At 42.6% G+C, this 11,523-nt stretch overlaps 1 protein-coding gene across 1 annotated transcript; it reads right to left on the reverse strand.

Annotated features, from left to right (window-relative positions):
* Positions 1-6,499: 6,499 nt before the first annotated feature.
* On the reverse strand, positions 6,500-11,275 carry LOC119899993 (neuropeptide Y receptor type 2-like). The gene is made up of 2 exons (XM_038714815.1): positions 9,851-11,275; positions 6,500-8,519 (listed from the first exon to the last, which is right to left on the reverse strand). The coding sequence occupies exons 1-2, from the start codon at positions 10,738-10,740 to the stop codon at positions 7,520-7,522; spliced, it is 1,890 nt and encodes a 629-aa protein (XP_038570743.1). The 5' UTR covers positions 10,741-11,275; the 3' UTR covers positions 6,500-7,519.
* Between the last annotated feature and the right edge of the window lie 248 nt (positions 11,276-11,523).

Genomic DNA, 11,523 nt, shown 5'->3' on the forward strand with positions numbered 1-11,523 from the left:
ATAGTCATTTCGACTGAACAGTTGTTTCAAGCAAACAGTTGTTTCAAAGCAAGTCATTCCAAACAAACGGCAATTTAAACAGCTTTCGTTTCAAAATTTAGGGGCTTTGGATGCCGCTCACTCCCAGTCATCACTAACTTGACTGCGTCAGTCAGTTCGTTACATAGAACCATCCAATTTGTTGTTGGAAACCGTTTCGGGTTAGCTTTAGTCGGGTCATTAGGCACCGGGATGCCAAAACCCCTTGCAGCCATCAATCTCTGCAGGTTGCTCTAGCACTGGCACCCAGCTTTCCACAGCCCTAGCAGCACCAAGTCATTTCCTTTTCTAATTTCGGTCTTTCCTCTTAACCCATAACGCCGCCATCAGCTAATCCTCTTACTCATCATCCTAACTCGTTCATCTCCCATTCTTCAGCTCACTAGTCTACTCAAACACATCGTAGACTACATGAGATCTTCTTCTTACCATGCCCTTTCCTCATTAACCGCCCACTAAAAGATCCCTCGAAGGGCACCTCTACCAGAAAGGGAGAACATCCACTCGGTTGAGAGAACTCACTCCTGAAAAGTTTGCGTACACTTTCTCCATACACTAAGACGATTACATGGCCATTATTCTAGATCGGGTCCCCAAGTCAGAGGCACGGTTTTACCAAAAATCCACATCCACACTGCACTTCAGTGGTGTAATCAGGGCCCACTTGACCACGCAACCCTAACATGTCCCCCAAGTGGTACCCGGTCTCATCCTGCTTTCCGGCCCCATTGCCACCGTGCCAAGCTCTCCAGCTTTCTCCAACCTCCGGGTTCCAAGCTCTGCAGAGAAACAGCAGGTTTTCCCATGACCGTAGATTCTAAGATTCACTCTCGACACAATCCGTTTCACACTGTAATTTGGGTTGAAAGTTTATGCAATCAGAATTGGATCCCAAATTCCTCCTCGCCTTTAGCTCAGTCTTCGCCAACGGGATTGGGTTCAACTCTTTCTATCATGAACAATTGTGATACCCCAAGATAGCAATCACACACCGCCGCCACATATTCTGCAAGTTTTTGGGGGTTCTACAAGAAAGACTAATCGCAGCAGAATGGTCCCTGAACCCCCAACTGCTCGGGGCGCCGCACTGAGTGGCAGCCCCCTCACTCTGACATCTCTCCGTGTGTTGCTATGGATCCTGTTTGTGCATGTGTGTGTCTTTCGGACCTGTGTGTAAAATACTACATAATAATAAAAGTGTGAAAACATTGAGTTTCCCCTCGGGGATTAATAAAGTATAAATAAAGTATATATTTTCCAAACTTCCAAAGGCATTTTCAGATAACCCAACTTCTTAGAGGTCTTCAACGTCAAGAGACCTTTCAAGACCCCTGCAGCCTTCCTCTTACAGCAGACTCACTGTCTATCTGCATCCACACCATCTGCGCTAGTTGCAGCATCCCTCACTTGACTTGAGCCTTAGACGTTACGTCCACACACGCAATTCAGTCATTCCTAAAACAACACTGCTTTCTACCAAAGCAATCCAAAGTCTAGTCAATCAGGCCAGCTTATGTTCATCTTTTTCTTCGAAGTCCAGTTATCTCTGAACCCTTGAACCCCTTGAAGTGACTTAGCAAGATGGCGACCGTTTGCTAGAAGCGATTTAGCGAGATAACTACTTGGGGAATCCCGGCGCACAACCATGTCAGATCGTCCGAGACCGGTCTAGTAGCTACTCGATTCCGGTTCTACCAGCAGTTCTGCCAAAGTACTCTTTCGCAGGCATTTCTCCCACCCATTACTTTGGTCACTCCTCCAGGATCTGAGCTACCATTCAGCCTACCGCTGCGTCATTCCCGAGCATACAGATCACGCGCTGCTGGTCTTACCAAGCGTACCATCACTACACTTCAGAGCTCAAGATCTTAGATCACCCAATGTTCTCTCAAATAACTGGAAGCCTTTTAGGCGTCCGTCGTGCCCGGTGCTATGGCAGATTTCCCTATCGTAGCTTCCCCACAACGCTTTCGAATTGCTATTCAGCTACTGCAAGCATCATACATCTTCTGTTTGTTTATAAATAAATCATTCAATCGTATCTGTTGATTGTGGACCTCGCTAGTGAAATGCTCTTTTAATCTGGTGCCTTGACTATTTCACTCAGTATCAGCACTGCTGTTTTCATTTTGTTTTATCCAGTGGGGTAAATCAATATCACAGCAACATTTTGCACATTGTTTGCATGCTTTGGCATACCAAATTGCTTTTGAATGAATTACATAGTGAAAGTTTCTGGCGACCTGTCCAGGGTGTACCCCACCTTTCTCCCGATGTAAGCTGGGATTGGCTCCAGCCCCCCGCGTTAAGTGTCTTGCTCAGGGACACATTGGTGGATGTGTTGCAGTGGGATTCCATCCCCAGTCCCTCATTGCCATTATACCAACTGCAGAACATAGTTTCTGTACAAAAAAACTGTTTCTGTAATCAACCTTGTCAATAAAAAAAGGGATGATTTTGGCTTTGCAACAGAGACCTCATCATTTTGTGTAATATTTCACAGCATTTTTTGTTCACTGTGTCTGCGCCTTTAGTGTGCATTGCTCCCCTATGGCTATGCTCTCTAGTGTTAAATGGCCCTTATCTTGTTGCAAAAAAAACAGGAACAGGAAAAAAATAACAGCCTATTGTTAGCACAAGTTTCTGACACTGGTATAGCAATGATGCAAGGAGATGACAAAAACGGAAAGAACAGACAGGTGGTGAGAGAAGAATAAGGGAGAGAGAGTACAAATATGATGAGGAAAAATATCTAAGAGAATCAAAAAATACTGGATGTCCAAAGAAATGAAAGCAATGATGAGTTGAAGTGCCTCATCATGAGTCCTGGGGATGTCTGAAACTGTGTGTGAGTGAAATCGTGTGTGTGTGTGTGTGTGTGTGTGTGTGTGTGTGTGTGTGTGTGTGTGTGTGTGTGTGTGTATGTACACGCTCATCACATCCCTGTGAGTGCTTCAAGAACCAGATGGCAATTTACAAACACTATATACATTACATGCAGTTGGAAACTGGCATCCTGAAATTTCATCAAACAAGCATTTTGTTTCATAGTAAAATTATTATTATTTTGTGGATGATATGATAAATATGAAGAGGAAGACTTTGCACATGGAGGCACAAACAGAACCAGGTACTTTGATACTGACATAGTGTGCTTAAGCAAGATGTTGAAGAAAATGGTTGAAGAAAATGAGTGTCTGCGCCATCTAGAGCTAAGTGATATTACAAAAGCATGTATTTCAGTGCTCCATGTAATAGATTCCTTAGGTCTGTAAAATTCTACTGGAGGGGTGAACACCACTCCTCCAAAACATAGTCCATCATTTGGTGTTTTGATGATGGTGGTGGTGGAGAACACTAACATGTTGCTCCAAAATATTCCCATAATTGAGGTCTGGTGAATGTGAATGCCATCGCATATGATTCACATCATTTTTATATTCATCAAACCACTTAATAGCCCTAATGCCCTGTGGGTGAAAATATTGTGATCCTTGAAGAAACCATTTTCATGAGCATAGAAATGTTTAATCAAATAATATAAATGATCTGTCAGATAAACGTATTGATTTGCAGCGACCCTTCCTCCTGATGACACACAAAGACTGTCCTCCCAAGAAAGCAACATCACTCATTTTTGTAAATGCCCAATAACAAGGGTGGAGGTTGTGGTGGTTGGATGGGTTAAATAATGTCTTTGATATGGAAGTCAACTGTTCCCGTCCTGTTTCCTGCCAACAGTCAATCTTGGTTTCTTTTTACCATGACCACAATTGTTCCCCAGTCTCAACCAAATGGTTAATGTAACGATGGAGATGAAGCAGTGGCAGTGGGGTGTAGTGGATAGTACTTCAAGTAAAGCTATACGCTATGAAATAAACAGCAAAAATGTGCCTACTTTGTATTCTCTTTCCTTATGGAGCCTTCCCAGCCATGCAACACACACAAATTCAAAACTAGTTTCATGTGATCCTTCCACCATCTAAAACACTTCAATTGGTTTTAAATGGGATGAGATTTATGAGTGATTGGATATTAGACATAACCTAAGAACAGCACTGTGAGAATTGCTTTTTTTGCAGCTGTGATTTGTAACAGTTTTTAAAGCTACTGACAAATCATGTCACCCTGCCGAAACCGATGTCCAATCAGAAAACCCTTTCATTCTGGAGTTCTGATGCAATTGTAATCTGTCATTTACTGTAATTTGGAGGACTTGTTGGCCAAACTTGTACTCGCCCAATGTCAAGATTATGGTGAAAGATGGCTCAGCTGATGATTTGACTTTTTTATTTGTGACTGAAACTCCTGCCATCTGTGTGTTTCTAGGTGACTTTTTTAGATATTTTCCTCCTGTTATCTGGATCCAAAATCAAATTTAACTGGATCTGCTCAGCATTTCCATGCATGTCCAAAGCATAATAATTGTATCATGCAGCACAGCTGTACAGAAGCATTTTGTTGGTCCTCCAATCATTTATTCAAGTTTTTTATTTACTTTACTTTGTAACCCATCTGTAATAATTACAATTTTGTGTGTGAACACAGCTGCTTTCTGCAATGCTCAGACGTGTGTTGGCCTATGAGAAAAAAAACAGGTTTGTTTATAATAATTGAAGAAGCATTCACCGTTAGATCATTTTAGAAAATTGTATCATTATCAAGTAAGTAGTAGTAGTTAGAAGTAAACTCCACAGGGTACCAGGGTACCTTTGACCTGTGAAAACTCAAAACTGTACCTGAAACTTGTAGAAATATATTAATAATTTATAATATAATATGATGATAATATAAATAGAATAGTAGTAGTTGCAGACCCTTGACCAAATTGCCTTCAAAGTAAGCCTGAACTTAACACAAACCTTCAGCAAAGTGGTTTCAGTTTCTGAAATATGTTAATGTTCTACATGATGAACAAGTAAATTTAGCATGCCCAACTTGCTCTACAATCACTAATCAAATTTGTGGTGGAGCAATCCAATTTCACAAGTTTGATGAGACTGACTTTGAGTCTCTCCCTCCTTCAACTTCTTTGTAACTCATTTGAATGATTAAAGGAATGAGAGCTACTCATAACTAAATTCAGATCCCATTAACATTTAATCAAGTCTAAAGGAACAAGAGAATATTGGACAAAGGATCCAAGAGCTGTGCAGAAAACTTTTTTGTGTCTTATTTCAGACCTCCCACCATTTATTATATCTCTATTAGCTAAAGACAATTTCAACAAGTTCTTTTAAGAACAGCTGTGTTGCAGGTCTTTAAAAATCTGTGCAAATCCTGGAACGTTTCAGTCGCAGTTACAGGTGACCACAAACAAACTCTTTGCTTTTTAATGAAACACCAAATGCACATTACTTTGTACACATGCCCTCCATTAACACAGTGCAAAACTGAGAAAGAGAGAGAGGTAGATGAAAGTAAAGAGAAAAGGAGACATAAGAGACAGTCACAGCATAATGGCATTGAGATTTCTAAGGTACAAAGCAACCTTATCCAATGACATAAATAGAACAGTTTCAGCACAGTTTGATGCCTTGAGTGTTGCACCACTTCACTTTTTGCTGCGAGGACAAGAGTGTGATTAGCAGCTTGATGTCACAGCAGTTCATGCTATTCACCACCTCTGTCTTGCACACAACTGAAAGCAGCCTGAGGGTAGATTACATTATGTTGTCTGTGTGCATGCATGTGTGTATGTTTGTGTCTTATTTCTTTAACCTTTAAAACTATTTCAGTACCCTTTTTCAGTCCTTTATACAACAAGGCATGTGCTGGTTTAACAGGCAGTGTCTCTGATTGGGCCAAAACTCTGATGTCAAATATTAAAACAGTCATACTTCTTTTTTCTGTAACTAATCACAGAACAGTCCATGTGATATAATCAATAAACAACATTTTTCAAGGTTCAGCTCACCCAAATGTCACCCTGTGGAGTTTTTTACCACTGGCAGCACTATGGAGCAATGTTTTTATGAATGGGCAGCCCGGTGTCATTCCCAGGTTGTCAAATACAAACGTGTTGTCACGCCCCTCAGCGTCTCACAGCGACACACACGGTACCCTTTAGGGGGGGTTGGAATGGGTCAGCATCTTTTTTTGTGTCTCATGCATGCATAAGTGCACTCACCCGAGCATGCGAGAGACAATATATTCCTGCCAAAGGTATCACAGGATTCAACTGATGTACAGGTGGCAGTAACACACCTAGAAATGCAGCAATATGTGCCAGCTAAAAACTGCTAGCAAGTAAACAAGGATGTAAACAATGCATGATTAAGAGCAACACTGAATGTAAACATGACATTGGCCAAACAGAAAACGGCAAACATGAGCACAGTGTCAGACAAAATAATGATGGCTAAATGAGTGTGAATTCAGTCTGATCATCAGGCTTGGACATTGATTCTAAAAAGACACACATGTAGTAGATTTTTTAAATGTAATTTTTAATCCTGTCAGCAACAAACTTACATTCAGCAAAATTTCATATCAGGTGGCATTAGAAAAGTCCGGTGGTTATCTCAACGTGAATGCAAATGATTTCATTCGATGATGAAACATGTTTGTTATTTGGGTGAACTGACCTTTTAAATTTCTTCTGAATGAAGAAGCCTTACTTGTTTTGAGCTTATTTCAAACAAGCTGGTCTAGCTATTATCAGGTGAACCTGAAAAGCTATTTCATACCTCATAGCAATATCACACGGTTATTATGTGCAAAACGTAACCATTCACTGTATTCTGAGTTTTTGATTTTCTGCTTCATATACAGTGTATCTCATGCTCCCTATAAATCACCTGTATGACTGCACACATGAACAACTGCTGCGACCGCACTTATCTTTCACAGACTGCAGACACTGATGCTGACATTGACCTGTAAAGACAGAAACTCTATGCATAATGCATCTGAGTGGGATACACTATGTTCCAACATTGCACTGTAACACAGGGTTTGACCTTTTCTGTGAGCAACAAATACAATTAAAACCATTAGCAAAGCAATACGAAAGAAAGAGAAGAATCTAAACTAAAATATTTATCACACAATTACATCCTGCTAAGTTACTGTCTTGAGCAGATGTTAGACACAACTCTGACTAGCAGCTGAATCACTTATGATATGACTTGCATGTGATGGCACTGCTGCAATAGATCCTTCTTACTGATAACTGGCTTTCTAGCCTGGGGCTACATAACACTCCAACTCTTCCTCTTCAGGGTTCACTCCATCACTGCTCCCTCTGCATGGCTTCAAAAACCTGATCTCGTCTGTGCAGATATTGGTCCTGAATCCCCTGTGCTTTAGATGATACACAGAAAAAGAAGGAGAGTGTAGACCAGGTCAGTTTAGCCTTAAAACAAACAATGGCTTTGGCAAGGATTAACCCACACCGTCACCTGTAAACTGTCAATCAGCTCTGTGTGACAAAAAGAAAGAATTCCTCCCTGCTGATGTATCAGATAATCTGCAGCTTTCACAGACTGGTCATATCGGTTGTTTCAACCTCCCCATCTCCTACCAGACAGTAGGCTTGTGATGTTTTGCTTCTGTGCTGCCCAGTGTAACAGAGAGTGTCTCTGCCCATAGTAATGATGTCTCTCTTATCAGCTGACAGACCATATATTCTGTCTCCTGAATGCCTCCTTAAAGGCAACATGTCTATTTCCACAGACTCAATTTTTAAAGGTGATGGTGCAGCATTCTCATTTACAGAGTGCCTTCTTGTTAGGAGGAAGTCTGCTCTTTGTGTGGAGTGCTGAAGTGTGTGGAGCTGGCAGGGGAACAAGGAGCTGTCACACACACTGGGACTGGACCGACACCAGTCTGAGATACTGTGGTCGGATCCTGCTCGGCTGTCTGAACTGTCTCTGACCTTCTGCCCCAGTCCCTGGCCTCTAGCCAAGCTCAACAGCCTGGGGATTGTGACGATGGATGCAGATGCTGCCACAGCAGCAGCAGCACCAATATGGTGGCGCTCGCCAACAGTCACTCTGGTGTCTGTAATCATTGTGACAGGAGATGCCACTGCAGCTGAGCTAGAGAATGAGGAGGAGCTGAAGAGAGCGGCGACTTTTTGGTAGTATCGCATCCGTATCACCTTTGCTGAGCGGTACAGATCCCCTATGAAACAGTAACAGATGGGGTTAAGGCTGGAGTTTGTCAGGCCCAGCCACTGGGCAAATGGCCGCGTCTGCAGGAGCCAAGATGGTGGCCTTTGCTCACAGTCGATCCAAAGGTCAGCCAAGTAGAGTGGTAGCCAGGACACAGCAAACAGCAGCACCAGACACACCACCATCTTGGCTATCTTCTGGCGCATCTTGAGGCGTGAAGCATGCAGAGCTTGGCTGCGAGGATCAAGATCAGCAAATGTACATTTCTTCCCTCCCCAAAGCCGTCTGCCAGTTAGGAAGCCTATGGTGAGGTTAAAGGTCACTGGCAGGCAGTAGAGCATCACAAACAGCAGCACATTGTATCTGTGGAAGAAAAGTAAAAAATAACTAAAAATGAGATACTGATTTGATAGAATGCAGTATGATCGTTACATTCATTGCTGTAAGCTGAATGCTTAAGCTAAGTTTTTAATTAAAATATATATTATATCCATTTGTGTATGTTGTGAAACACTAAAAGTGATATTTTACATCGCTGGAGATCTTTACAAATGGTGAGCCAAGAATATTTTTATTACAACATGCTCTTGCTGAAGTATAGTTATCAGGAACACAATGGGCTCTTCCTCAGACTTTCTGATTTCCTCCTGATTTCATCAACAAGGAATAATATGACAACATTATTAGAACCAACAGCTTAGAACGAGAAAGACAATTAGATTCGAGAGCTTCTCTGGATAATCAACATGATTCCTTTCACTTTGCAGCACACAGTCGTAAAGTGATTGAACAGACAATGAAAACATAATACCATATCACCAGAAAGATAAAAGTACAGAGTATATAATAGAAATCCTTTAGAAGCTTGTGACAACTCATGAAACAAAAGTCTTAAGACCAAAATAATACACAACAGTGCTGAACTTGACAATCTGAGCTCCTCAAGCGCAGCATTTAAGAACCTCACAGGTTTGAATGTATGAGAATCTAAAGGCCTCTGACACACCAAACCAAACTTTAAAGAACAAGCACAGGCAAACACCAAGTGATTACATGTTTACTTCTTCTCACATTGCCTCATGTTGCTTCATGTTGCTCATGAACACACTGCAAAAACTAAAAACAACCAGACATGCCGATTTTCACGTAAGTTCTGCACCTGTTTGTGATCCAAAAACACAACACAGAGAGACAGCTTGCGTCTTTATGCCAATGCAAAAGGTAATTAAAGAGTCTTATTTTATCCTCAAAACAGCAATTGCATATATTTCTGGCAAAAAGCTGCATCTATCACAGTTAAACTTTTCTTTTCCCTACTGTTGTCAGTCTGTGGTTGTCCCAAAGTTGTTCCCAAAGTTGTTGTTCAAAGTTTGGTTTGGTATGTCAGAGGTTTAACAGTTTAAACGGCTGAGATCACTGATTCACTGGGCTGAACATCCAAGAGAGAGCTCTCTCTCTCTCATTGACCGCCTCCTCTGATTCTACATGCTGAGTTTGCCCTTAAGAGTCAGAGCCGGACACCACAATGACCACTGGTAATAGGTGACATTATGGTTTGTAAGTCGACAAAAGAACTGAAATTAGTTATCATTATTATTATTAATTAGTTGGAGAGCGGAGAACCTGTATAGATTAGACCATAGACCATAGATCAGACAACGCTGGTATATTCTGTAGTCCGTCTGAGTACCTACCCCTGTTTAAGACGATGCTGTGGCCACTCTTCCTGACAGACCAAGATGGCAAATGTCCCAAAGCTGATCTCTCGTCGCCGGTTCATCACTGCAATAGGAGCGCACATAATGGATGAAACTGTCCACACCACGGCCACCGTCGCCAAGATTCGACGTCTGGTAAACATGGAGCGAGCTCGCAGTGGTGATCGAACACTGTAGTAGCGATTCACACTGATCACTGTCAGCGTTAAAACACTGGCTGAGACTGAAACAGCCTGCGTGAAGGGCACGGCTCGACACAGGAGGTCACCGTAGACCCAGGCAGTGTAGATCTGGCTGCCAAGGGTGATGGGCATGCACACACACACCACGGCCAGGTCACACACCGCCAAGTTCACCAGGAGGCTGCGCGTGGCGCTGACGCCAGCCAACTGCCGGCTCCGCCTGTTGGTGAGGACGCGCAGGGACATTAAATTCCCAACAAATCCCAAAATGAAAGACAGACAGTACATGATGCTCAGAGCGATTGTGCTGGGCTCATGGAGAGTCCAGAGCAGCATGCTCTCCAGATCTGCCAAGTCGTTAGAAGAAAAGGTGGGCAGAGACAGAGGAAACGAGGAGGCTTGGAAGACAAAAGTGGATGTTTGTTGTAAGGATGAGCTCGAAGTGGTAGAGAATAAAGGGGAAGAGATTATAGATGAATAAGGAATGAGGGAGGAGGGCAGCAGAGAGGGCAGAGGTTGATGGAGAGGGGCAGTGGGTGAGCTGAAAGTGGAGGGCAGCATTATAGAGCTGTGAAAGCTGTAGGTGCGGTTGAGTCTTTCCTGAGAGCCGTCGTGCTGCAGCAGTGGAGAGAAGCTGGGCTGGACTGAGCTCCATTCCGATGACTGGTCCTGGGACAGATCCATGCTGCTTTCCCGGTTGGAACAAAACCACAGCAGGACAGGCAGCAGAGAAGTATGAAAATCTCTGGACTGTAAGGCTTACTGTACTGGTTTCCCTTGGTCCTCATTAGAATCCACTCACAGACACAGCTGAGGAAAATCAAAACACTAGTCAACACAAGTCAGAATCCAAACAGGAAGGAAATCCTTTTCAAAAACATCACATCAGGTTCCATGTTCCAGTCTTGTTGTCTGCAGCTCCTTCTGTTCTGTGTGGATACAAATCTTTGTAGACAATGTAAATCACGGTCCCCCATCCATCTTATGCCACATCCTATGAGTCAGCTCGAGTCATGATGCTGTTCAACACTGGCCCCAGTGCAGTCTTTATGTAACATATGTACATTCCTCCAGGGAGTGGCTGTCTGAACTTGATAATCTCCACCACCAGCTGTTAATAGACTTTCTCACCTTCAAGGCAGGCAAACCTTATGTAGACACCCCCATCACCCACTCCCACTCTTTCTTCCTCCTCACACCTTTAGTCCATCACAGGGATGCAATCACATCTGTTTAAAGAAATATCACAGATATCAGAGATGGTGTCTACCTGCGGCTGTATCAACAGTTCTGTAGCAGACCAAACAACAGCAAATAACACATTCCTGGATAGAAAAACACTGAAATGCTTTTAACATCTCCTTGTGGTTTGGATCGCTGCTTCTCCACGTTACCTCGTAGAAACTTTCATTAACAAATAAAGTGAGGAGACTCAGGAGACTATTTAATATTAACTGTAATTTTAAG

The sequence above is a fragment of the Micropterus salmoides genome, unplaced genomic scaffold (assembly GCF_014851395.1).
Source record: "Micropterus salmoides isolate LMB-PRFRI ecotype aquatic unplaced genomic scaffold, ASM1485139v1 Ms_hic_scaffold_12, whole genome shotgun sequence".
NCBI classification, from domain to species: domain Eukaryota; kingdom Metazoa; phylum Chordata; class Actinopteri; order Centrarchiformes; family Centrarchidae; genus Micropterus; species Micropterus salmoides.

Coding starts and splice junctions, on each gene's coding strand:
- LOC119899993 (XM_038714815.1), bottom strand. CDS start 10,740: ATGGATCTGTCCCAGGACCAGTCATCGGAATGGAGCTCAGTCCAGCCC. Junction 8,520..9,850: donor CAGCATCGTCTTAAACAGGG/GTAGGTACTCAG, acceptor TTTCTTCCACAG/ATACAATGTGCTGCTGTTTG.